Raw genomic sequence first — 27099 nt, 5'->3', positions numbered from 1 at the left:
TGTCCAGTTGGGTTTTGAGTATCTCCAAGTACAGAGACTCCACAGTCTCTCTAGGCAACCTGTGGCAGTGTTTGACCATCCTCACAGTTGTTCTGTCACTATCTACCACTGAACCAACTCTGGCTCCATTTTCTTGACTCCCCTGTCCAGATATTTGTAGACATGAAATTTCCCCTGAGCCCTCTCTTCTCCACGCTGAACAGTCCCAGCTCTCTCAGCCTCTCTTTGTATGAAAAATGCTTCATGCCCTTAATCATCTTCCTAGCTTTTTACTCAAGTACAGCCATGTCTCCTGTACGGATGAGACCAGCACAGGACTCGGGTCTCCAGATGTGTCTCACCAAGGCTGAGCAGAGAAGGATCACCTTCTCCAATCTGCTGCCAATGCTCTGCCTAATGGACCTCAGGAGGCTGGTGGCCTTCCTTGTCACAAAGGGGATATCACTGGTTGGTGGTCAACTTGGTGTCCACCAGGACCCCCAGGTCCTTTTCTGTAAAATAAAACTCCATTCTAAAAACAAAACAAAACCAAACCAAAAAACCCAAAAAAACCCAACAACAACAAAACCCAAAACAAAAACCACAGACAAACAAAAAAAAAAAAACCCCAAAACACCCAAAAACCAACCCTGAAGAATGAGCAGCTCAGATGATATCTATTCCTGTATACAATCATGGTTTTCTTTTACTGACTATGATTCAGGAAAAGAAAACATCCAACAATCACAAAATAACTGAGGACAGATAGAGAATTTCAGGCTTTGAGTAGGGTTTATTTGCTTGTTATGTTTTTCAATCATAATTAAATTTGCAAATGTGAACAGCCAAAATTTGATGCCAAAGATTATTAAACACAAGCAAAGAAATCACCGGGACTTAACAGCTAGTAGATCAGCACAAAATAATGTTTGCAAAGCAGCTCACATGGTCAGATGATGTAAGTAGCTCTGTGAAGAATTAGGTACACAATTGAACAGACCAATACACACTGAACCACAATTCAACTTTTGCTTTTATGTTTATTGCATGTTATATTAAGCATTTATATTTACACATAATCCTGAATTATTTAGTTACAATATGCTGAAACTGTCATTGTGAATCAATTATTCACTTACAAAGACCTTCTACCTTCAAACAGAGTTACAGGCAGTTTTGGAAGAAAAACAATTACTGACTGAAAATGCATGCAAAAAGCTACAGTAGTTATGTTACTAACACATCTCTCCTGACTTTCTAACATTCCCTCAAAACATGAATGTTATACATGTGTTGTATGAAAAACACTTGGGAGTCTCACGAAATCCCACAGTGATGGAACTGTGCTGACTTTTGCTACGTCAAGTCTGCATTCAAATACACGTATATATGTATGTCTCTCAATGTACATGTATACGTGTGCATGTATAGAGAAAGTATATATAAACATGCACACATACACACACTCACACCCCAAAAGATTCTAGAGGTAAAGGCAGGCTTAAAAATAAAACAAAATACAAAGATACCAGGATGAAATAGTTCTAAATAAAAAAAAAAAAAGGTAATAAATATTCAGTGAGAAATATGGCATTATTATAAAGTGCTCTACTATAATCTCACTTATTAAAATAACGATAAAAATTATGTTCCTTTTAGTTGATTTATATAATTTGGTAAAGCCATTAAATATTCATTATGTATCAGTGACTCTATGCTTCCTTTTAAATTTTAAACAAACAGATAAAAGCAGAAATTAAAAGGCAAAGCAGCTACATGAAGCAGTTCTATTGAAGCCTTTCAGGCTTTTGTCCTCAAATTCATTAACAACTGAAAAATTTCAAACCCTAGAGCACATAGATTAAAAAATACAATTCCAATTAAAATTATGAAACTAAACAAAATTTAATTGGATTTTGAGGACAAACTTAGAAGTTTCTATCTTACATTAAAATAGCAAGGTTTGAATTGCAGAAATTACTGAAGGCCTTATCCTGTGCATTTCCACCCTCTTTCCTCACACATGTGCAATATAGCTCCAGTGAAACCTAGACTCCAGGTTTCATTTTTCCACATTCCACTTAATTTCAAAAGTAACCTGGCTTATATATTACTGTATTTTGTCCAGTCTGCTTCTACCCTTCTGATTTTCAGCCAAACTCACAGAAGGGTACATCAACGAGAGTGTAAACATTTTAAACAGCTTTATACCGTACCACTAAATTTCTTCTTATTTACAAATATTTACCAAATTTACCAAATTTCTTCTGTACCACCAGAACTTAAAAAAAAGAAACATGGTAGTATTGAAGAAAAACAACTTCAGGAAATAAAGTGAAACAGCCCCACAATGTGAACCTGTCCTGCTGAATTAATAAGAAAGCCAAATATTTTTCATATTTAAGTACAGCAATTTTGGTTTTCTTTCCTCCTCTTTTGCTGATGTTCCTCATTACAATTGCTTTAGTCAACCATGGTGATTTTTTGTGATTTTTCCCCATGGTTTTATGGATAAAACTGTCCTTTGTATCAAGACACCCTCTTCCCTCTGCCCCTCCTCCCAACAACAAGAACACTAAATGGTTTTTTTTAATGTCTATTGGACAGAGTACTAAAGACTAACAATTCAGCCCTGATATCTCAGCTGAATAAAATAGCATGTAAATTCAGCTTCCTTCAGGAATCTGCTCTGATCCCAAGAGGACCCCCTTCTCTGTTGTGCAATTCTGCTGGAGCAAAATTCACCCTGTGCAGAGGGGCACCACCTTTTCCCTATCTGCTTACAGTTGCTCCATACCACTTAAGCCCTAATTTGAAGTTAAATAGGGACTTAGCTGGTGCACAGGCCTTGTGTTGACTCTCTGTGTGGATGCAAAATTCATATTAAGCCACAGAATTGGCTGGTCTCCTGGCTCACAGTAAATGCATAATGACAGCATTGTCTCTCTGCTCCCTTCCAAGAACTGAGAGATACTGGGCTGCTTAACTCAATGTAGTATTATTCAACAATATATTCCCTACATCTTGAAGAAAAGAGAGAAATAAAACCCAAACTAATAAAAATCAAAACAGCTGAGCAAGAAAGTTAAATTTTCAGTATTTTACCTGGCACACCACCAATATACATATTCATGAGCTACATGGTAAAGAATGTACTGAGAGAAAAACAATGTCCTCATTTGCACTTCAGCAGTTGCCCTCATTCAATACCAGAATCTCACATTCTGGATATAAAACACTGTTACCTACAGATTCAGTGCAATTTCCCGTTTCCTTACAGGAGAAAGGCACTTAAAGCTATCTAAAACCTGAACTGCAAACAGAAGAGTGTAAATCCCTGTTCCCTTAAGATCCAATCTGACATTTCCATCCCGTCAAACACACCTTCAGCAGCAGGATTTTTTGGCCAGTGTTCTGATAATACATGAGTTAAGGAAGAGCATCCCATTTATGTTTTCTTCTAAGTTGCATCTTCTAAACTATTCTTTTTCACCAGTATAGCCACTGGCCAACTTAACTGCTTTGTAAAAATCTCTGTCCCTTGCAAACCCATCAGAAATTTAAGTGCAAAGGCACAGGTACATGTAGTTGTGCAGGAGGCTTTATGTATATGAATATCAGATAAAAATATTAGTTTCTGAATTATAAATTTTGTGTAACCTTTGCTTTGTGTCCCTTTTAATGGAGTTTAGCTGCAATATTTTTAGACACACTTTAAAAACATCACCGCAATAAAGTGATCTGGATTGCTGAATCCAATCTCCTTTTATTTGTTCAAGAGCAGCAAAACCAAGACTTCTAATATCAGGTATTTATTTTTATAGATACTTCACTTCTCATACTGAAACAGATATAAATGTGGTCATAAAATCATGAAACTAGTACAGTAATGTGCCAAGTGTAGAGGTAAAGGCACTCTAATTGTTAGGCTTGGGTGCAATTCCTGATTCCTCTCTTTTTATGAAGCAAAACCTTAATGATAAATGCTCTGAAAAATTAGTTTACAATACCTCTGAAAGTTTCCCCATCTCTCTTCCATTTTAGAAAACTTGTATATAAATAATTTTAACCGATTATTGAACATGGACATTTTAACCTTTCTGCTCAGTACATTTGTTACACACAATGAGCTCCAAGCATCAGATGTTGATAGAATGAGCGTGTTTCTTGCACAGTGGCTTGTCCTTCTTGGAGAAGAAAGTCTGGCCCTCCAAACTGTCACTACATACCTGAAATGGGATAAAAAAGAACAGATCACCCAATTCAGATGGATGAATTTCACCACAGTTATTCAGAATGCCAAATCATGGTATTGTTATGTGCACAAATATATTAAAAGAAGAAGAATTACCTTTTTCTTAAGGATACTCTTTTTGATGTAATACTAGTGGTTGGTAAGCATAACCTTTCTTTAAGACAACAGGTTTCTAACCGGGAGCAGAGTTAGGTTCAGCATTAAAAAACAAAACAAACAAAACAAACCCAACCCAATCATTAAGATTAGGGTTGTTGGTTGGTTTTTTTTGGTCATACAGTATTAGCAGGCAATACCTTGGCTACAGTGTCTTTATGTCAAAAGCACTCTTGCTACTTTGGAAACGCAGCCCATTCCTGTATGACCTTCAACACTTTCTCCAAAGAAGTAAACGTCATGGGTTAAATGCTAGGACACATGGCTGCAATCCAGGACAACTTCTCTTGGACCTGTGCCAAAGGCTTACAATAGCAACACACCTTCCAAATAACTTTTCGTTTGGGCCCAGGGGATTGAAAGAGGTGTTAACTCCCATATTGGTCAGGTTAGCACAAGCACTGCTGCCACAGGTTTGTTTAAAATGTAGACTAGCTTTACTTACGGAGCATACAAAGCAAGTGTCGTGCCAAGTGTGGCCCAGAGCCTCAAGAAACCTGTCTCCAGCTTCAATGGGGAATTCACAGCCATGGCACATGGTACCAAAGAGGGCATAATAATCTGCAAAGAGATACAAACAGATTTTAAAGCATATGCAGAAAAGCAAGACTGACCCTTTGAAAACTTTGAAAGGCAATATATTTATTACATTTAACAAAAAGTATCACTAGGGTGTCAGGATGGTTATTAGCAACCAGACTTTCTGAAGTGTATTTGCACCATTCATTTTTAAGCACTGGATTGACTTGGAGCCTCTGAAGGTTTCCTGGACTTAGCAGAGAAAAACTCCTCTAGGAGTATCAGGGAGCAGCAGGGACTAAAACAAATGGCACTGAACCGTTCGTATTTCTCAGCCAAGCAGAGCTTCAAAAAGAGAGAGCAGAGCAGACTAAGAGAACAAAATACATGTATAAAACTGGGTGGGAGGCACTGACAACTCACCCCTATCCCCACAGTCTTGGTGTATGACACTACTTTTGCCCCATCTCAAGGGCTGCAAGTCACTCCTTTGTTGCCCACCTGTGCAGGCCTAAATTTCACCTCAAGTGGTCTGGTCTTTTTCACTTATTTCAACTCTCAAACACCCCATTCTAGAAAGGAAACGTTTCATTCCTGCACAGAAGACAACAGCATTTGTGCTATAACGTGAGAGCATTTGGGATCAGCACACATCATGCAAACATTATGTCTTCCTAAGATGAACTACAGACTGACAGACATAATGAAGCTTTGGACTCCATCTACCAGTAAGTAAGTGTTACTACCATAGTAACACTCTGCTCTGACAGAGAAATTAGATGCCGGGGTTGTTTTCAAAGGAGATATATAAGGAATGAGAAAAGGGGTAGAAGTGGATTTTGTTTCTCTCTAGATTATACAGATCTGCTACAGATCTGCTGAAGCTCTAGTGCTTACTGCAGCAGAGTCAGTGGAGGATTATAAAATGTGTCAAGCCCAAGAGCAAAGTCCTGTTTTCATTTAGTGAGACCGTGTTTTGTGTGATGATCTCCCTCAAAATGCACTATCACAGGAGACATATCAACAGGATAGGGAACACAAGTGCTCTGGAAAAGCAAAGCCCTCTGGTTGCCAGTGGCAAGAAGCTGCTTCACTGATCACCGTCATTAATCCATGCTACTGGGATGAGTTGCAAATGTTTAAGCAGACGAAAGACCATAAAAATATCAAATGTTAAGACGCGCTTGTGCAAAACCCCTGAAGGACATGATCTCCTGACCATACTGTTTCAAGTCTTTGCCTTTGCATTCACACAGAATCTTACTGATATTTTCCTGGTGCCAGGAGTTAAAGCCTTTTAGAAGTTGGTCTGTGGTTTGTGTTGATAAGTTTATTCGCTTTTCTTTTGAAGAAAGGGCAATAGATAAGGCAGAATGAAGGGCATCAGCTTTCTTTTGCTTTTGCATGCTTGAATTGCGATACCACAGAAGCCTTCCAAGTAAGACTTGTCATACGGTGACATATCAGTGCTTCCTGCATACTGCATTTTCAAAACTAGGTTACTAACTCTGCACTTAAAAAAAGTTCAAAGTTGTAGATATTTGGACTTTTAATTTAATTTTAGCCCTGACATCCAAACCCAGAACATTTTTCAGATTAAACACCCTTAATACTAATAGCTGATGCTGTTATAATTTCAAATACAGATTTAAAATTAGAACCCTCCTTTACACTAGGAAGCAGGAAAGTTGGAAATGACATTTACTCTTTATTTCTTTAAAATTATTCTTAGACTCATAACTCCAGCTGGACTGAAAGTCTTTGAAGAATTAATATATCTCAAATTAACATCTAGTTAGAGAACCAGAGACATTACAAAGTATCGCTGCCAATAACACCTCACAGAATGTGCCTACATTAACTTGTGCTAGCAACTTTCTATCTTAGAAATAAACTCTGCAAGAAGTGTAGTATACTTGACATTTTATCATAGTTTTTCCTGGTCACAGTATTGAAATATGCACATTTGTGCACAGGAGTTGTAACAGTAGCACAAATCAATGCACCGCACGACATATGGATTATTTGGTGGCAGGAACAAGAACTGAACCTTAACAGAACAAACCCGGTCACAAGCTTTCCACCCAAAGGGGAGTTATTGATTCCTCCAGTACTATTTTTGAATCATCAAATGGTTCCAGGATTAGGGGCTTCAGATTGCTTCAGGATGAAATTTCACCATGCTGTCACATTGGAGGATGCTGCTTGTATACCCGTATCCTCTGCTGCTCCACGGATTCAATAGGAGCAACACGTTACCCTACTTGTGTCACCAAGTTAGCAATAACCTACTGTGTCCTTTTGTATCTGCCAACACCTCATTAAAGCTGCTCTGACAAAAGAAATTTTGGATAAATTTTGCCTGCTTTCTTTATCCTTACAGCATCTAGCATTCTCCATGGCACCCGCTGCAAACAACTATGGGATCAGCCCAGAAGGAAATCTTAGCTCCAAAAGGTCATTAGAATTTCATTGACCATTTCCTGGTCAATTCATTTCTACCTCTAGTTAAACTGTAATGCTCCTGAGAGTAGAAGGAAAACGATAAAAAGGGTCCAACTGACAGTTCCAACACAGATGTAAACAGCATGCAGTGTGAAAGCAGATAATTTTGATACATTTTTGTCTCTTTTCCATTTTAAAAGGAATTGTTTTACAAATTATTTCTTTCTTTCCTAGGCCAGAGGGGTAGGAAAGCAAATTAGGAAATCAACATAAATAAAAACTGTTCATATTAATAATAACAGGTTGACAAGAAGCTCAACATGACTTGGCAATGTACGTTTGCAGCCCAGAAAGCCAAAAGTATCCTGGGCTACATCACAGGAGAAGTGGCCAGTAGACAAGGGAGGGGATTCTGCCCCATCTACTCTGCTCTGGTGAGACCCCACCTGGAGCCCTGCATCAAGCTACTGGGCTTCCAAGATAAGATGGACATGGACCTGCTGGAGCAAGTTCAGAGAAGGTCACAAAGATGCTCAGAGGGCTGGAGCACCTCTCCTATGAAGAAAGGCTGAGAGAGTTGAGGTTGTTCAGCCCAGCAAAGAGAAGGCTTCAGCGAGACCTTACAGCAGCCTTACAGTACCTGAAGTGAGCCTACAAGAAAGCTGTAGAGGGACTTTTCACAAGGGCATGTAGAAACAGGACAAGGAGGAATGGTTTTAAACTGAAAAAAAGCAGGTTTAGATTGGATATTAAGAAGAAATTCTTCACTGTGAGGCTGGTAAGGCACTGGAACAGGTTGCCCAGAGCAGCTGTGGATGACCCATCCCTGGAAGTATTCAAGGCCAGATTTGGTGGGGCTTTGAGCAACTTGATCTAGTGGAAGGTGTCCCTGCCCATGGCATGTGATATTGGAACTAGATGATCTTTAAGGTGCCTTCCAACACAAACCACTCTATGATTCTATAAAAAAAGTTATAATTAGCTGGAAGTGCTAAAAACCAATCCAGAATCCCTCTGAACTTCTAAGCCACATCATTCATGTAATATTGCTCATCAGGCTTTCAAGTGCTATAATTGTTTCACCGTATTTTTCCTGACAGCCTGTTTTGTTTTTTTTTTATCCCAAGTGTATGTACAACAGATGTTATCCTTGATCAAGCAGAAAACTACCTGGACAGACTGCTTTCTCTTGGAAGTCCCTCAGGTTGTGAATGAGGCTATTCAGAGTAAAACGCATTACTACACTGGCATTTGCTTGTGTTTAGTAAATAAGCAGATTTACATAAACTTCAGATTATTTTAAACCAGAAAGTCACGCTAAAATTAACACTCTGATGTATCACTGATACCTACAGCTGAGGGCTTCATAAGAAAAGGTAAAATCAGTGACATGAAGCCTGCTGCTGTCAAACCTGATGAAGAAATCCTCATCAACTTCTCCTGCTGCAAACCCAAAGTGTTGTCTACAGCAGTTGTTGCTACTTTGAATCGACATATCAAAGTTACATGAATCTGCTGGGGCACTTCTGATGTGAGGCTTGAGAAAAAGAATTTATTTTTTTCCCAGTCTTATTGATCTCTGCTTCCCCGCACAGCTGCAGTAAACTTTGGTTATGTTGCTTCTTACCCGTCTCACAGTAGGGATCGCCATCTTCTAAGTGGAAGACATTATTGCGGATGGGGTTATGACAGGCCACACACACGAAGCAGGAAACGTGCCAAGTTTGTTTCAAAGCATTTATTACTTCCTGTGGGGATTAGAAAAAGTGTTATGAACACATTATTTTGATGTGATGACTAGATTGTGGTAACCATGCCTCCACACTTGATTCATTTCAAGAATACTTTGTTTCCTACTGCTACTTTGAAAGTGGGTTGTGCACAAAAGTTCTGCGATGTTAAACTTAATGAGGTGCTTTATTTATGGTACATCTACTTATTTTTCATGAGCAATCTTTCGGGGTTTTTGGAAGGTTCAGCGTAGAGTTGGATCGGTTTAACAACTCATTTGTTCACTTACTTAATTTTAATTAGGATCTCACCTACAACAGTCCCCTGAAATAAGAAAAGCAGCATCTCTGCCTTCTCCTGAACTCTGTGAAGTTAATCAAAAGACATCACATAGAAAATTATGACTGCTCTGTGTTGTTTTGGAAGATGCTATAGTGCCAAATATTACTTGAGAATTGTGCTGCCAGAGCCCTGCATGACCCCAGTTACACAAGAATCCAGACACGTTGCTGTCTGCAGTAAAACAGCGGCCGATCAGCTGGCAGGCTCAAATTAGCAATATCAGTGCCGAGTAGGATAACACGTCTTTCTATCTGCATTACCACTGGGAATATTTCAGTACTTCACATCTAGCCAACCACTGTGTTCTTCAATGCTTAGCTCAGCTAAGAGGATTATTTCTTTTTATTCCCCTCTGCCCCCATTCTGTCAAAAGCTGCCAATTAAAAGCATTTTGCTCAAGAAAATTTGGTAACCAGAAAATTTGGTAATCAGAAAATTTGGTAAACAGCTACAGAACAGCTTCATGAAAACAGGACCTGAACTTGGAAGAGCCAAGGAGACTACGGCACCTTTTCTCAAAGAGGTTGAAAAGGTTCAACATTAGAAGAGCCAAACCCATAATTTGTATGTGATGGGAGCTAAAAAGGTATGTTAAGAGTATGTTTGAAAGAATGCAGACTGGGACAGATAAAAGAGAATTTCATTGCAGAGACTCACTGAACACTGTTGTTATTGTTCCCACCAAAAAACGGGCCACTTGCTGGTCACTTACCCCGAGGATCTTCCTCTGGCACTTTGAACACTCAGGGGCAAAGAACTTCTCATAGCAGACCTCACAATACAGCATGCCTTTCTCTTCCACAAATCCAATGTAAGCCATGGAGGTTTTGCAATGGGCACAATTGAACTCCTCTGGATGCCATGACTTTCCCAAAGCCACCAAAAAGGGTCCTCTGATCGGAAAGAAGAGATATTGTCAGCAAATACTCCTAGGTTGGTTCCAGCGAAAGCTGCTAATGGGTTTAATCTACAATACCTCTGAGTCATTACTACCAGTATATACCATTGTCTCTATATTCATCTGAAAATATATTCAGCACGCTAACTTCTTTAATGGCCATATTTACTTTAGTGAGGTATCTTCAAGGTCCCACTAACACTCAACCTTCCAGAATACAGGTTTCAGGTGATCTTTGTGGTTCAAGTTTATCTCCCTCACCAGAATTCCTGTTTTTTTCCAAGGCCAATAAAGATGTCATTCTTTCAAGAACTGCATCACTTTTTTCTGATCTAATACTTCACTGCAAAAAAGAAGTGTAAGGTACTAATATCACCACCTGCTGCTAGACATTTTTTTGGAAATCAGGTAAGCTACAAGAACGTTTTCGTGTAAGATTTTCATATGAACAAAGCAATAGCAATAAAGAAAAGAAAACAATGGGAAAAAAACAACAACAAACAACCCCCCCCCAAAAACACCTTGAAATTTGCTTATGTTGACTCCAAGATAGGAATATAAGCAGGGTGAGAACAGAGGGTACCTTCATTAAGGGTAGAGGATAATTATTTTTATTTCTCTTCTACAATTTCTCTGGTAACATTATGAATTTTTAATAGGATGAGAAGTCAAAAACAAGGGACTCAAACAGATTTAGGATAACTCAAAGGCCTTGTAAGATGATGAACATATATGTAATCTGAGACAGTGTCTTCTATTCACCTCTGATTATTGGAGAGAACGCAGTGAAAAATGGCTCCTGGAGAGAGCAGCCTGTAGCCCTTTAAGGAGGAGCTGGGGCTGAGCGCAGCTCTCCAGCCCCCTGCTCCCAGCGGATGCCTGAGCAGTGCAAACACTGACCTAACCCGATACCCTCCCTGCTCTACAAGCACCTTTTTACATCAATGCCCTTTCAGTTATGTACTGATCAAACAATACAAGCCCTTATGTACAACAAAGTGCTCTCAGTGCGCCGTGTCAGCACAAGCTAATTTAAGAGATTCATTAACACGGGGCTGACACCAAAGAGGCTCTCCCGGATCTAGGTAGTATTGAGTTTCTGGCCATCTGCACCGAAATGATAGGCTCAGTTAGCTCTGCAATGGAAAGCAAGTGTGCTAGCAACAGGAGGGGAAGGAATTTTTACATCTGCTGCATTTAGCTCTCCAGAGTTTACAGCTCTGACATGTTGAGGTTAGCCATTCAGGACAGTGCGCAGGACCCCAGACGGATGGGGAACAGCCTGGGAGTGCACCTACAGAGTTCCTTTCCCAAAGTCTCCAGACAGCTGTGGCTGTGCCCTGCACAATGTCTATGAGGTGTTCCATTAGCAGACTGGCTCCCTGTGCACACATGTCCAGAAGAACACTTCCTAAATACAATTTTACTTTCAATCAGGCTGTAGTTTAAACATGTCAAGCTGATACTGCAGCTAATGATACCTGCAACCTAAAAGCTGCCCTAAAGTATGTGGAGAAAAGGAAAAAAAAAAAACCAAACCAACACCTGCCACGTAAAATACACTAAAACATGATATTCAGAACTTGGAGGTGTTCCCAGTCTCAGCATAATTTTGCCATCAAAATGATAGTTTCCAGCAATGAATTTATTTGCTGTATTAATTTGAAAAAGAGTTTGAAGTCCCAATTTGAGTAAAGGGGATGCATGCCCACACTCATGCGATGTGACAGGAAGTAGATAGGGGGATGAAATGCTAGGAAGATGGCTGCAGATGGCTTCAACATTCCTTCTCCATTTAAAAACAAACCCAATAAAAAAACCCACATGCCTCCGTCAACCAGAACATATTTTTAAAAGTACTGCTAAAAAACCATGCTCCTACCATCCACATGGGATATGAGATGACCCAACTGGCAACAGTTGGCTATGAATGTGCCTCTGTCCCAGGCTACTTTGACATGTTAAGCATTTCTGAACAAACTTCTGACAATACCATCTAGGTCACATGAAATGCACTCACAGATGAAAACGAACTAGTCACTTATTTATTATTTTTTAAAAGGGATTTTATTTTAAAAGGGATTATATTTTAAAAAGGATTATTTATGAGAGTATTTACAGAATCTTATGCCCCAAAGGATCACTATGTACAGAAATTTGGTAATCACCTCAAACATCTGGGCTCTGCATGTAGCAATAATATTGGGAAAAATTGGAAGGAGAATTAACATACAGGGAATATAAGTGCAATTTCAATGTCTTTACACTTGTAGCTAAATATAACTTCATCAGTATGGTCGTGATGTATTATATTAGTATGCCAATAATCTAGTTTCTCATATGGTTTGTATTATGATAGCAAGTCAGAACTGAAATTTGGCGGTAGAGAGATCAAAAGGATTTCCACATCTGGCAGGTAGGCCAATCACTTTACATTTAACCATACAGCAGTCTATAGTCTTGGAATTGTGTTCCTCTCCTCACCTCAAAATGCCACAGTATACAATTTGTGTACAAGAGATGCTGAAGGGAAGCACCATTTGTACTTTTTCCCTTTTGCCTTTTGAAACAATTAAGCTTTATGAAAAGGTGGAAAGCCAAATCATCATTTACAAGCAGACATGCCAAAAAGTATGTTCTCAGTGGAGATCCAGTGAAAACACATTTGGACTTCAAAGAAAGAGCCAACTCTGCAGTGCAGAACTTGGTAAGACTGCCTGGGAACCAGAAGTCTTTATCAGGAAATGCCAGAAGTCTGCCAGACCGTCACAGCAAGCAGATCAAGAGAAATTTACTTTGCCTCCAGCTTTGATTCTACATGGAAAGAAAAGCTTACTTAATGTAGCTTTGGAAAAAAAAGGAACCTTCAGACAATCACTAAATGAATAATTAAAGATATATTAAAAAGTTATAAGGTGTCTGTCTCTATGAAAGGTTTTGCCTTGACCAGCCATGGTTATTCTATGCCCGAGTGTAAAGTAACCAATTCCAGAATGCATTTTGTTCTCAAAACAGATGTACAATGTAATGTCACTTGATCCTCCTCCTACCTTTTCATGGGTAATACTACCACTGAGGGCATGAAGTGTAATTATGCTAAAACTTGAATTAAAATGCCACTGCAATCTTCCAAATTCACTGTATGCTGTGAACATGAGGCATATTTGGCATTGACTAATGCACATCAACTCATCCTCCAATGGAAGAATGTTTGCTTTTAATAATCAAGTAGGCATTTAACATATGAAGAATTTAAACATCACCAGCAAATTACAAAGAAGTTAGACGTAGGTATCAGTTGCTACTCATGAAAAAGGTATCACTTACAATAGGTGACAATGGCTTAAGTACTGTCAAGTAAGGCTCTGCAGTTTCTCCTCATGTATCCACTACGGAGTAACTGTTGCTCCATGGAACAATACACTCCCCTATTTACAGGGCAGCAGCTCATCTCTTTTTTAATGGTGATCGAAGCGGGAAAGTGGGGAGTAGCAGAGAGTGATTTAAAGGCCAAGAGGAGAGGTTGACTGCTCAGGAGTCATCTGTAAGCTATGCTGTGGGACCCCACAGCACAGAGCATAAGCAAACCCTGCTAAACCACTGGTGCTGTAAAAGGCAATGAAGTCTCTTGCAGGAAAGATGCAGCACACAGTCAACTTTCTATGTTTGGTTTTAAACTAAAATAACTGCAACAAAAAGGAAAGGGAATGGTTGCTTGCATATTATTTACTAGACACAAATCCAAAGCCCAGGGAACTAAAAGGTCAGCATACTAGAGACAGAATTATTATACAGGTCAAACTGTTCAAGGAATCAGATGAATCTCATCCCAAAAGTGTGTATACCTTTTTGATAGTAATTTTTCATTTTGCAAAAAGCAAAAAAACTGGATTAAGAAGCAAAGGTGCACTTGTATTGGGAATTTGTATAGGTTTCTTCTATTGCTTCAAAGGGATTCTGATCATAAATTTTTATTTCTTCAACATATACATTAGAAGTAGGAATAACTTCTCCGAAACATCACAGATCCATTAGTAAAGAGTGTTCTAAAATTAAGCCGGTATTAACTGAACTGGTAGTGAACTATCAGACAGAAACCTAATGGAAGCAAACAAGTTGGACTCAAATGAACCCTGGAGATCAAGTGATTTGTGTTAGCTGCTGCTTCTGATGTAGAATCCAATCCAGGGCTCAAGAGGGTAAAAAAGCCCATGGTGGAAAAGCTGATTTTCTATTATACTGGATGAAAATTATACAGCTTATAGAGTTTCTTATTTTTCAGAATTTATGTTTTCTAATAAAAAGGTCTCTTTCTTAAACCATGGTGAAACATGGTGCAGGATCTCGTATTTTGTCCACTGAAAACATGGGGCATAGATAAATAAACAACTATATACTTTAATGCATTACTTTCCCCTTGTAGTTCAGCAATAAAAAAGACTGAAAAAGCAAGAAGAAAATACTTTTAAAGAGTATATTTCTTCCAATAATCCTAGGAGATCTCTGTTTTTGGGAAGAAATAAAAAGTGAAATAGATGAAAATGAGGATGATTTGCACATCGGCAATAAAAACAATTATAGTTCCCTGGATGAGACAATCACGACTAATTGTCAGAAATCACTGACTGAACAATGCAACCCAGATTCAATTCTTCCTCCATACGAAATTCTGACTAACAATAGGATATCTTGTGGGCTCAGCAAAATTTATTTAACTTAATGTCATTTGGCAAACTTGTGTTTGTGTTGCTTAATATTTTCTACCCCTGTCATACAAGTCAAGGACAGTAGCTACCATAATATCCAAAGGCAGAGAGCCCATTAAAGAGCTTGAAATCTAGCGGTGCAGGAAACTATTATTAATCCAGTGCTAGTAATTGTTAAAACATCACTTCATGCTTTTCTTCTGTTATTCTTCTTCTTCTCAGGTAGAAATTATGATTTCTAAATCAAAATTTTTGAAGAGTCTTTATAGGACTATACTCTCTGGTTTCCAATTAGGTAATATTCCCAATTCTGCTGGAATGGGTGTATAAGTGAAAACGAAGTTGCTTGCTTTTGTTTAGTTTTACTTTTACTCTATAACACCCAGCTTTCTGATTCTCTGTAAAATGGGCTATAAGACTGTGACTGTATACAGTTCACAATATTTTTCCTCCAAAGTATTCTCATTTTTGTTAGAGAAACCATGCATGAAAAAAAGTGTTCTGCCCTATTGAAATGAAGCCTTAAAATACTTGTGATTAAAGACTCAAAACCCACGAAAACAAGACAAAGCCCTGCTGTGAGAGAGCCTTCAGGATGAACAGAATCACAGAATCCTTTAGATGGGAAAAGACCTTTAAGATCATCGAGTCCAATCACTAACCCACCATTAAGCCATGTCTGTAAGTGCCATATCTACATGTCTTTTAAATATCTCCAGAGATGATGACTCCAACACTTCCCTGTTCCAGTGCTGGACAACCCTTTCGGTGAAGAAAGATTTCCTAATATCCAATCTAAGCCTCCCCTGTCACATCCTGAGGCCATGTTATATCACTTGTTACCTGGGAGAAGAGACCGATCCCCACCTCACTACAACCTCCTTTCAGGTAGTTGTAGAGAGTGATAAGGTCTCCCCTCAGCCTCTTTTTCTCCAAGCTGAACAACCCCAGTTTCTCCTAATCAGAGTTGCATTCCAGACCCTTCACAAGCTGCATTACCCTTCTCTGGACATGTTCCAGCACCTCAATGTCTTTGTTGTAGCGAGGAGCCCAAAACTGAACAACAGGATGCAAGGTGCAGTCTCAGCAATGCCAAATATAGATCAACACTCCCACCCAACTTGGTGTCACCTGCAAACTAACAGGTCATCTCAATCCCAGTCCAGAACATTGATAAAGATATTAAACAGGACTGGCCCCAATACTGAGCCCTGGGGAACACCACTAGTGACCGGCCGTCAACTGGATTTAGTTCTATTCATCACCCCTCTCTGGGCCTGGCCATAGAGCCAGTTTTGTACCCAGCGAAGAGTGCACCCAGAAAAGAGGTACAAACCTGATGACTTGATTACAGTGTGCACACATGGGAGTACGCTTTCCCGCTGGAATATGCTCTGCTCTCTGAACCAACGTGTCTTGTTCATTTAGCTGAGGTGCTGTGTCAGGTTTTTCACTCGGGGCAGTTGTTCCAGGTGATTTAATACTGTTTGATGTCCATCCACTGGCAGGAACTGGGGAAAAAGTGCCAAAGTATTTAGAAGACCATCTTTTAGTACCAAGTAAATTAATCTGAAATACAAGCAACAAATAACATTTGCCTAATGTCTTTGTCCAATGTATACCCACCTACTCAAATGGACAAATTAAAAAGCGCTCATTTCCCCCTCCTCTGCCATTAAGTTACAAAATCAGTCCTACCTACTTTATGAAACATCTGTGAAATAACACAGAATGCTTTTGGCTAACTTGTAGAAGTAGTGGACAAATTTCAGTATGATGAAGAAGTTAAGGAAAAGAATATACAACCTGTGAAAGCATTATTTTGCTTTAGATAGAAAAGTTGAAGCCAAGAATATCAGTGTATGAACAGAGGCAGGAGAGTATGACATACCTACTCAAAACATTTCTCACTGAGTGCAATAGATCATACATCATTACTAACAGGTTAAACAAGAGTACACATTAATACAACATGTACAGGAACTTAAAATAGAGTACTGTATAAGGAAAATATATTTCTAAATTAAAATTATACACTACTCTAGATCACTGGATTCTGCCAATCTAAAGCACTCCAAAGGTCATGTTCACATCCTCCTTATAAAAGTTATGACACAAATAAAACCCTGACATTTTCAGATATGTACACAAGACACACTTCCATGTCTACTCAGGTTTTTAGAGTTGTAGAATAGACATAAGTTTTTGTGGAGTTCGAAAAATGCATTTACAAAAATGAAAGGCACAGATGATACTGTTGCCCAGGGTAATGAAGAAACAAACATTCCTCTGCTTTTCTTTCTCTTCTATTGACATATCTACCTTGGTAACGTACAAGCTACGGCAACAACAGTTTATGGGAGCAGTTATTCCTGTCAAGTGGAGATACCTTTTTCTTTTTCAAGTACGCTATAACCCCCCCCCGACATTTCCATACCCTTTTGTTTGCAACCACAGGCAAAAGAAACCATGAGTGTTTACTCGGTGTCTTGGCTTTAGTGCACCCTTGCCAAACCTTGTAAATCAAAAAGTGAAATTAAGATTTGAATGGAAACTCAGAGACAAACAACAAAGCAGTGACTGAGACATCAGACAGCGCAGGATGATGCTTCTGCTGCAAAGATGCAGCTCTCCAACACCAGGGTCAAGGCATCGGTATGTAGCTTTGCAAAAAAACTAGTTCGTGGAGCTGGTAATCTTTGTGCTATTCATCCTCTCTCATTCTTCCTATCATCTTGCACGGAAAAGATGAAAAATTCTTTCTCATTATCTCCATTAATGTAATGCTGATCAGCCTCTGTCCATTGAAAAGTTGCAAATACCTTTCAGGCAAAACAATGCATTCCCTGCTCAGAAGTGGCATACTAATTCACAGAGAAGATGTGAATCTACAGAAAATCCAGCGGAAATGCCAATACTGTGTTATTTACAGAAGTAAGATAGCCAAGCACTACACAATTTAATCAAAACAATACCATGAAATTTAGTTTACAACCCCCTCCTCTACTCATGCACAGGCTGAGGCAACACAGCTGGAAGAGAACTCCTTTTTAAAACCAATACTTCTGTACTATAATTACGCTTGGTATTAACCTGCTGATATGGGCTCAAAACCTACTTTTGCTTACTCTTTCTATGTATAAGGAAGTAATATATTTATACACCTTTTTTTTGTTTAAATGGTTGGTTCATCAAATTTTCTCATACCAGGTCATTTCAACACTGACATATTTTTGGATCCTTTTCAGAATCTGAAGCAGCAAAAAGTATAACAGTCCATCAGGATTGCTTTTTGTTTTTGTTGTTTTTGTTTTTTGTTTTTAATACAAGGTTATTCATTATATTTAATGTATAACTAATTAATTTGCAATGTCCTGAAAAAATAACATCTTAATCTTGAAACATTCAACATTTCTGAGTAGAAAGAATTTAGGAATAGAAGCACTTAATCTTGAACAAGTCACTCTGCTACTGTACTTCAGTTTATATGATAAATGCCTGCTAAGCTGAAAACCTAGGAACAGATAAAAATGAAAAAGGTGGCAGAACGGCTTTGAAGACATGAACAAAAGTGGTGTTGATTAATAGCACTTTCCTCCTCTGTCATCACACATGGCTTTCCAATTTTCAGATCCCATTTCATGAGAATACAGCAATATACACTAAAACCAAATCTGTTTGAAGACCGCTTTTGCCATAAATCAAATTGCAGCATTGCTAATTTCTGTTTATCTACTGAATCCCAAAGCCCATTCAGACACATCAGCTAGCTTATTTGCACTGCGTTGTTAAAAAAAGTCTGTCTGCTTGCTTACAGTGGAAAAAAAAAGTACAAACATCACAATTGTTCCCTTTTCTTTGGTCTCATTACAGCTTTCATTAATGCTGTTTTTATGAATGATGCTTTTCTGAACACTACCTAACTTCAAAGTTACTGCTGGCCAGGAGAAGAATTTCTCTATGTAAACCTTCTCTACAAAGCTGTTAGATCAGTCATTTCTGAGTTATTTAAAACACTAAAAAAGGAGAGAAGGAGATAGCCCATCATGTTAAAACAAAAATTCTCTTTTAAGCAAATTGTAATATAAACCACACAAATCAGTATCATGCTAAGCAAAAGCTGTGACCTAAGCAAAACCAAGCTGGGCATTTAGTGTTGAGGATCAGCAAAGGCAAATGGACTCACTCCACTGCCACTGAAAGCAGTGCACTCAAGCTCAATGCCCAGACCTTCAGCAGATGTAGGACTCCTATGAGATCACAATGCCAACAGAGTAAGAGGAATAACAAATAAGCCCTAAGCCTTCAGATCATCCTGTATTTGCCAGAGTATTTCTGGGCACTGGAAAAAAACTACATTCTAAAAGGCTTTCTACTGCCATTTGTGAATTTCTGTCACTATCTGGTCTATTATGATGGGAACAATCTCTAATGAATCACTGCAGACGCCATCAGCATCTGAGAACTAAGATAGAAGAAGTTGCCTTCTGCCCAAAAACCCTTGGAAAGCGAGGACTCAAGTTTCTTTCCATTTAGATTTTTCTTCCTAAAGACAAGTCTGCTTCCATTGTCTTCAGATCCATACTCTGTAAAATACCTTCATATCTATTTCACTGCATTTATTATACTGGATTCTTTATAAACCTTCTACAGTTGTTCTCTAGATTTATTTTTCTTTCACCAATAGATCATTCTTCCTCTCTCACTGCTTGATTTGTCTCAGTCTTTTATCTTCCTTGTTCCATTCTGAACACCAGCAGGAGGACAGCTTTTATTGGCCACTTTTGTCTTTCCACAGGCCACAAACATCCCTTTAACACTTCAGTAATTTTACCAGAGGCTCATTACTTTCACTGCAGCCCATAGAGCATGTTTTTGTTTGTGGTGGCATTTTTGTTTAGTTGGTTTGCTTTTGATTTTAAAGCCCCCTACTATTAACTCCCTACTTAAATCTATATGAATTCTCAGTATTTTTTTCCAACAATACTCAACCTCTTGTAGCTAGAGAATTTCAAATATTACGTCTGTTTTTTGTTTAGAATGAACACTGATTTTCCCCACCTATTTTTTATACTTAAACAGCAAGTTTAACAGTACTGGATGAGATGTTTTTACTGCAAACAGAGAGGAAGGAGACATTCTGTGAGTTCCCGTATTCTCTTCCTCTACTTTCTCTTCCCTATTCCCTTGGAAATCTTTCAAATTGAAACACAACCATTTGATTTAAAAACATCAGGCACAGAAAACTGGTGCAGGTGGTTTTTTTTCTTGCAATGAGAAGATTTTACCAGGGCACATTAGTAGTGCCAAGGTAGGTCCAAATCATTACACTCAACCTAAGTGAAGACCTCTCAACTCTTGGCAATCAGTCTGAGCTCTCCTGTGGTTTGTGCTTTATACTTTGCTTTTTAAATTTTACATATGTGATCAGCAGTTTTGTTCTCAAAGAGTGCTAGGGAGATGTCCTCATATCCGAGATCTGTTGTGGTGCATGAACATTTTTAATTGTGAATAATAACTGCATGGGAATGGGAAAGGAAACCACTCCAGCTTCCTCACGACACAATTTCACCCCGTATTTTCTGGTTGGCACCTTTGCTGCTTGAAACAGAACAAAGTACAGCAACTTCTGTGGGTGGTCTGAAGATTTAAAATTATAATAATAAATACAGTTAATAAATGAAAGAAATAATTTATAAGAATTATACACCCCAGCAGGAGCTATTCTGACCCGAGTGCCAGAGAGGTTTGGGTTCTCTGCAAGTCATGAAAAGATCTCTGTGGCCAGATTTGGGAGTTTTGCAGGCTTCACTTCACATTCACTCTCTTTAATTAAACATTTGTTGATTTGCACTAGAGTATTGTCATTACTGGTTTTTTTTTTTCTAAAACAGAAAACACACTGTACCTGACTATTAACTTTCTACTTTATTAGGTTAAGTTTAGCAAACCCACGGTGTTTGCTTTCACTAAACTCCTTGGTATGGCTAGTTTAATATTTAACAGTCTTTTAGGCAAGGTAAAGAATTGGCTTTTTAAAATTTTTTTTAAAAATCCCAGTGTGACTTTGCCCTCAATAGTCTAACAATAGGCTGTTCCATCGCTGAGCACATGGATAACTGCAAACACTGGTGAAAGGTTTGGAAGACAAAGGGAGAAAGGCGGATACGCAGTGGTGCCAAAGTCACTTTGACAGAGGTTCTCCGGTGCGTAGCAACAATACAACAGCCTGAACTGTTTAACGCTCACTTAAACATAACATCAGACTTCATGTAATATCTATAAATAACAATGCTACTTTAAGCAGGGGGAGTGTCAGAACTTCATTTTAAAGTGTTCTAACTCAGTGATTTATACACTTCTATTAAACTACTGTATTATAAATGGAAAATATAGAGCTTCATACGTCCAATTTTCTGACTTCTCTTAATATATCTGTGGTGTAGGAAATCTTCCTGTTCCTTCCTTCCAAACCAAACATATGGCTGGATGAAGCAACATGTCTGAAAAGCTCGGTTGTCAGCTCATTGCAGTAGTTGTATATAACATCCCATCCACTCCCAGGCCTGCAGGAAATCACACATGTTCAATGGAGAATGCTACAGGACAAGTAAGAGGTGAGAAAAAAACAAAAACAAACCCCACAAAAAAACCTGGAACCTCTGTGTTCCATAGTTGTTCTTTTGTTTCTTATGGAGTCTTGGAAACACGGTCATAGCTAAACTCCTTTCAGTGATTAAAGGCAGAACAGGAAGGATTAAATGATTAAACCATTATCATGTCTTTAAATGCCGGGTGAAAGCTGGTATGCACCCGTGGAAAATCAAAACAGGTGCCACCCCGGCCCAATTTCAACAACCCTTGCAAGTAGAGGGAATAGTTCCTGTGTTAGTAACCAGCCTTTCAACTGGAAAGGCTCTGGGTAAATGACTGTAAAGCATCTTAATTAAAATGAGTATGGTGGTTTTGGCTTGCTCAGCCTGTCTCCTTGTGATTTGTTACATCACATACCATCACAAATTTGGCACAACTGGCATTGCTTTTATTGAAAATGTGACTCAAGGAGAAAGAGAAAATGAAGACCTGTACAACAGTGTTTCATTTCTTTGGAGTGGCAGTTTAGAACCTCACTTGGTAGCATTCTGCAGATAAGATTTTGCCTCCCTTGCAGTTAGCTCCTACTCTGACCTTGACAGCTTGACTATGCCTCCAGAGAGCATGTCTGTCCAGTTTCATGGAGATAACCTGCCAGTTTCATGAAGCTGATGTTTAACACTGAATACTGATAAGAATGCACTTACCAGAGGAATACCGACTTTTCATTTATTGAACAAATATTAGGCATAATTCTTGGATGTCATACACCTGTGCATCTGAACACATCACTCCTCTGAGCTGGTGCTAGCGAATGAAGAGGAACTGATCTGATGAGTCCAGAGCAAGAGGCTAGTTGCTTTTTAACAAATCAAAGAAAACGAGCATCTAGTTTTGAAAGTTGGCGAATGTTCCCACTTGATGCATGTGAAATAACCACAGAGACAAATAATCTCTTCATCTCTGTTTAAATGACTACATAAAGAAACATGCATCTGTCCGACTTGTGCAAACAATTCATTTAAGTGTGCAGCTTGGTGCAAGAGCAAATTAGCAAATTTAGTGAATTAGTGAACTTAGCAAAATCAAATCATAGGAAAATTGTCTGAGAAAATTTGTAACAGAAAGCTGAGTTCCTATTTAGCAGATCTTGTAGTGAGGTACACCAGGGCATAATGTCTCTAAAAAGTAGGTGGCACACTTCTGCATCATTACTATGATCTGCCCCTTCTTAGAGATAGATGGTAAAGTTTTAGAAACATATTAATTTTTTTGCCATGTCTACAGGAGTTAAAATTTCATACTGACATCAAGGGTAACATTTGTAAATTACTCTGGTTTCACAATAGGTTTTGCTTGGCTAAGTGACTTCACATTATTTAACTTGTAAGAAGAAACTCTTGTGGTTTGCTGTCACATGATGCTACAATCATTTAGATTAGATGAAAAATTAATAACAGTCCATAGACCAGGATCAGGAAGCTTTTTTTTATTTTGACCTATCAATCATAACACTTTTATGGACAAGGCTTTCTGCTTTCATGAATGGTAACTACACGATGAAGAAGCAATCTTTAACAACCTTTTTTGGTAAAAAATACTGGACCTTCTTATATTTTGGGACCGGTTTCTAGCAGAGGCCTTACCAACAATATAAGGATTTTCCTTAATGACTAGTAATGTTACTCCAGTTTCTTTGCCATGTTCAGACCACAGTCCTCAATGGGCAAGTAGTTTTTTGAACTCCAGTAATTAGTCCTGCCTTTAAATTCCTGTACTACAAAGGGAACAAATTAGTATATGAGGGCTCTAAAAACAAAACTGTAGAACTTAATGAAGAAGGTGATGCTGACACAATAGTTTAGTTGCCTTTTCCATGCAACTTACCTACTCAGAGTAGCCTGTAAGGTCAACAGAACTGATATAGAGGTTGGGGCAATTACAAACGAAACACAGAAAAGGAAAGGTGATGAGGACAGAGAGTGTTCATTCCATCCCTTTATGGACCTTGAGCAAGGACTTACTGGCAGTACAAGCATTTTGTGATAGCACAATATATCTCAGTGCCTTCCTCCCTCTCCCCATCTTCATACCTGATGGCCAAACTCCACAGTTTGGTACAGTCTAGATTTTTTTCCCCCTTTCCTTTAGGGAAGTAAGTAGCAGAATAAATAGCAAGGAAGGAGACAAAGACTCAGAGTGTCAGTATATGTAGAGCAGGATGTCAAATCACACCTAAGAGCAGTCTTTTATTTTCTTCTTTTAAAATTCTTGCTTTTAAAATTCTAATATTATTGGGGGAATGAGATATAAAAAAATAAAAAAAAAAAATGCAGCAAGATACCTAAAGATAACTCCAGAGGAGGTAAATGCAAGGCTACCAAATACACGAAAACAACTTCAAGGCAATAGTAGAATTTTTAAAACAAAGATGCCTGGGGAGCAATTTTTCTGTGCTTGCAGTCAGCTTCCAAGTGTGTTCCCTCTGCTGAAGGGAGCATGTGCTTAACACATGTGCTGGCTCAGGATTAGGCAACTGACAGTTGTGGGTATTGCAGGATATGCTGACATTCCTTAGCAGCTCTACTGGAAGGGGATTATATATCTCAGTGATATCAGCCTGAGAGAGACCCTGGGAATAAGGAAACTGTCACATGTCAGTAAACGGTCACTTAAAATGTAAGCTTTGAACACTTCTATCGCAAACCTTCCCCATCCCATCCTCGTAACTCAACTGCGAAGCCTAGGAGGAATGAAGGGCATCAATTACAATGAAACCCTCCTTTCCAAGAAGCAAATCAGCCTTTCTGGCCACCAGCTGTAACAGCTCCCCATGGGACCCCTGCCATCCCACCGGACCCCAGCAAGCAAGCTGCCTGCACAGCACCTGTACTGGAAGGCAGGATGCAGTGCTGGCAGTGCTGTGCCCGGCACACAGTCTCTCTCGTCCCCACTGCCCCAGCAGTCCATCCTCCAACGACAGCATTTTGAAAATGTCAGGAAAGAGAAGGCAATTTCATGTGAGAAATGTAACACTGCAAGTCCTGACCTCTTCTGACCATCACAGATCCTGCTACACTTCTTTCCATGACAACAATTCGTCTCGTGGACTTAACTCCAACTTGTGTAGCTGTGTTTGCTGGGCAATTATACTTTCTTAAATTATCCCGGCAGTTTCAATTAGCCTCGGTGCTATTCACTTCCTTTCAAGATGCCGTGAGTGTTAAAGCATGCTGACAAGCAGCTGTTATGTTTCACCCAAAAAGTGACTGCATGGCAGCGGCGAGTGAAAGCCATTCCTGTGCAAGCAACGTATCCTTGCCCAGGACTAGAAAATGCTTTGGGGTTCCTTGGGGGTAGTGATCAATGTTACATAAGTGTAGAGTAGTTATCAACGAGTAGAATAACTCATTGCAATGTAGCTAGGATGCTCTGGGTAATTTCTTTTTTGTAATTTAATATAATCTTGTAAAAACCTTCTGCTTTTGGTGGGTGAGTAGAGCTTCATAGCTTGAAAAAAATGAAGTGAGAACTATTATAAATTCTATTCTGTACACTTAACACACAGCAACAGCCACAATTTTACTTATTGCAACAACAGAAAAAAATCAACAACACAGATAAGAGAGGCTGATAGCAAATGCGTTATTTGGAAATCACTGTACAGGCAGATACCACCCCTGCACTGTGTGCCTGCCCCACCTGCTCAACTCCTTGTGCACCCAGTGTGCCAGAGATCAGGCTTGCTTTGTTCATTTGTCAAGCCAGGCTTTTATCCTGCTTATCCAGCTTCTTACTCAAGCCTTAAAGTAATGCATGAAGCAGCCATCCCTCATTTCCTCTACCAAACCACTAGGAATCCTGTAATATCAAGAATTTGTTCCAAAGAAGAATAAAACCTCTCTTACTTTCATAGTAGCAAAAAAAAAAAAAATAAAATAAAGCACCACACTACTTTTAATAGAAAAAACCCCTAAAAAACCCAAAAAAAAACCAACAGAAAAGGGGGATTCTCTGATGGCCTATCCAAGAAAGGGAGATTCCAGCTAATAATCAAAAAGATGCTGTCTACCAAATGACACATCTGTGTAGTCAGACAACTTAATGAAATCACTGGTAATATTCATGCCACACAATCAATCAGCAGCTTACAGCTTCCCCAGACACCAACAAAATCCTGTGACACGCTTGCTTTGCTAGGAAACAACTTGATATTATATACAGTATTCATTAGAAGGGTGAGTGGTATCAGAGCTACAAAACTATACTCCCAATATACTTCTGCTACTAATAGCATATATAATATACATTTACGTAAGATTATATCTTCCTTCTAATTATTTCGTAAGGCAGACTTCAACTTGAAATCAAGGTGGTTTTTTGTCTAAAATTTTTTCAATGTTTTCAATGCCTGTTTCTCCTACGGTTTTTATTTCTGGTTCCCCCAATATTTTCAGGGAGAGATAACAACTTTGTTTCTTCAGAAATTAAGCAGTGCATCTCAGGACCCTACAGCAAGACAGCATAAAGCTGAGATCCTCATGACCATTTCCTTCCACCAGCTTCTCTATCGATATGACTTTCCTAAACTTTCTGTAAGTTATTTTGGAACATAAAAATTCTCTGTCTGGCTTTCCCCCTCATTTACTTACTTGGTATCTCTAATGTAAAAAAACAGTTTTTCACATTATCCAAGAGCATGGACATAGATTTTCAAAGTAGTATGGAATCAAGCACAGTTTAATTAGTCCCTTTAAATCTTTCTCTTTCTTGTGTACGTCTTAAAAACAAAAAAAGTCTGTTTCAAACAACTGACTACTATTAATACTACAGTATGCTAGCAGGATTTAGCAGTGAAACGCCTACCAATATACTGAAAATGGGTGTAGTACTACCAAAACCCCAAGCTGATAAGTGATTTCTGTGCAGGTAAAATAATTCATCACTTGGTGAGACAAAGTTATGTCAAACACGGAGCACAATCAGTGACTTAACAAAAATGCAGGACTATCATATTCCCACAAACATTTGTCTTACGCACACACACTACCAAAAATGCAACTTCAAAAAGAGTTGGGGCTCTTGTTGTTGTTTTCTTTGGGGTTTTTACCCCTATAACGATAGCTAACTCAAAGAAGTTAAACAATGCTAGAATTAAAGTGATCTAAATTTAAATATTAAATTAAAAAATTCTTTACCTTGCCCTTAAAAATAGACTTGCTATTTGACAGGGAAGTACAGCAATGACAGTACATTGCCATCTTGAGGCTGGCTAGCAGAACTGCATGTCCCAACCAAAACACATCTATTTTTTTACCAACCACAACAGTAATTTAGCCAGAAGTACCAAAGCCATTATAAAACACTCAGCATTAACACCCTATGTTTTTGCTTTATTTTTATGCCGGGAGCTCTGTAGTTTCTTTTCAGGATTGGATATACCTTTAAAGGGGGAAAATCCTTAACAGTAGAAC

The 27099-nt window shown here is 38.7% G+C and overlaps 1 protein-coding gene across 4 annotated transcripts in view; it reads right to left on the bottom strand.

The window, feature by feature from the left end:
• Positions 1-752: 752 nt before the first annotated feature.
• Positions 753-27099, bottom strand: part of PDLIM5 (PDZ and LIM domain 5) — a 125720-nt gene continuing 99373 nt past the window's right edge. For all 4 annotated transcript variants that reach the window (XM_027731735.2, XM_039382627.1, XM_039382632.1 and 1 more), the window contains 5 exons: positions 16368-16542; positions 10140-10320; positions 8982-9102; positions 4836-4951; positions 753-4208 (listed from right to left, as the gene is read on the bottom strand). In XM_027731735.2, the coding sequence (XP_027587536.1) occupies positions 4119-4208; positions 4836-4951; positions 8982-9102; positions 10140-10320; positions 16368-16542 (683 nt within the window). In that variant the 3' untranslated portion in view covers positions 753-4118. The remainder of the gene's footprint in view (positions 4209-4835; positions 4952-8981; positions 9103-10139; positions 10321-16367; positions 16543-27099) is intronic.

Source organism: Pipra filicauda, unplaced genomic scaffold (assembly GCF_003945595.2).
Source record: "Pipra filicauda isolate LSUMZ 115617 unplaced genomic scaffold, ASM394559v2 scaffold111_size4109106_pilon, whole genome shotgun sequence".
Classification (NCBI taxonomy): domain Eukaryota; kingdom Metazoa; phylum Chordata; class Aves; order Passeriformes; family Pipridae; genus Pipra; species Pipra filicauda.
The sequence above is the reverse complement of the archived record's forward strand: the minus strand, read 5'-3'. Positions and strand labels throughout refer to the sequence as shown.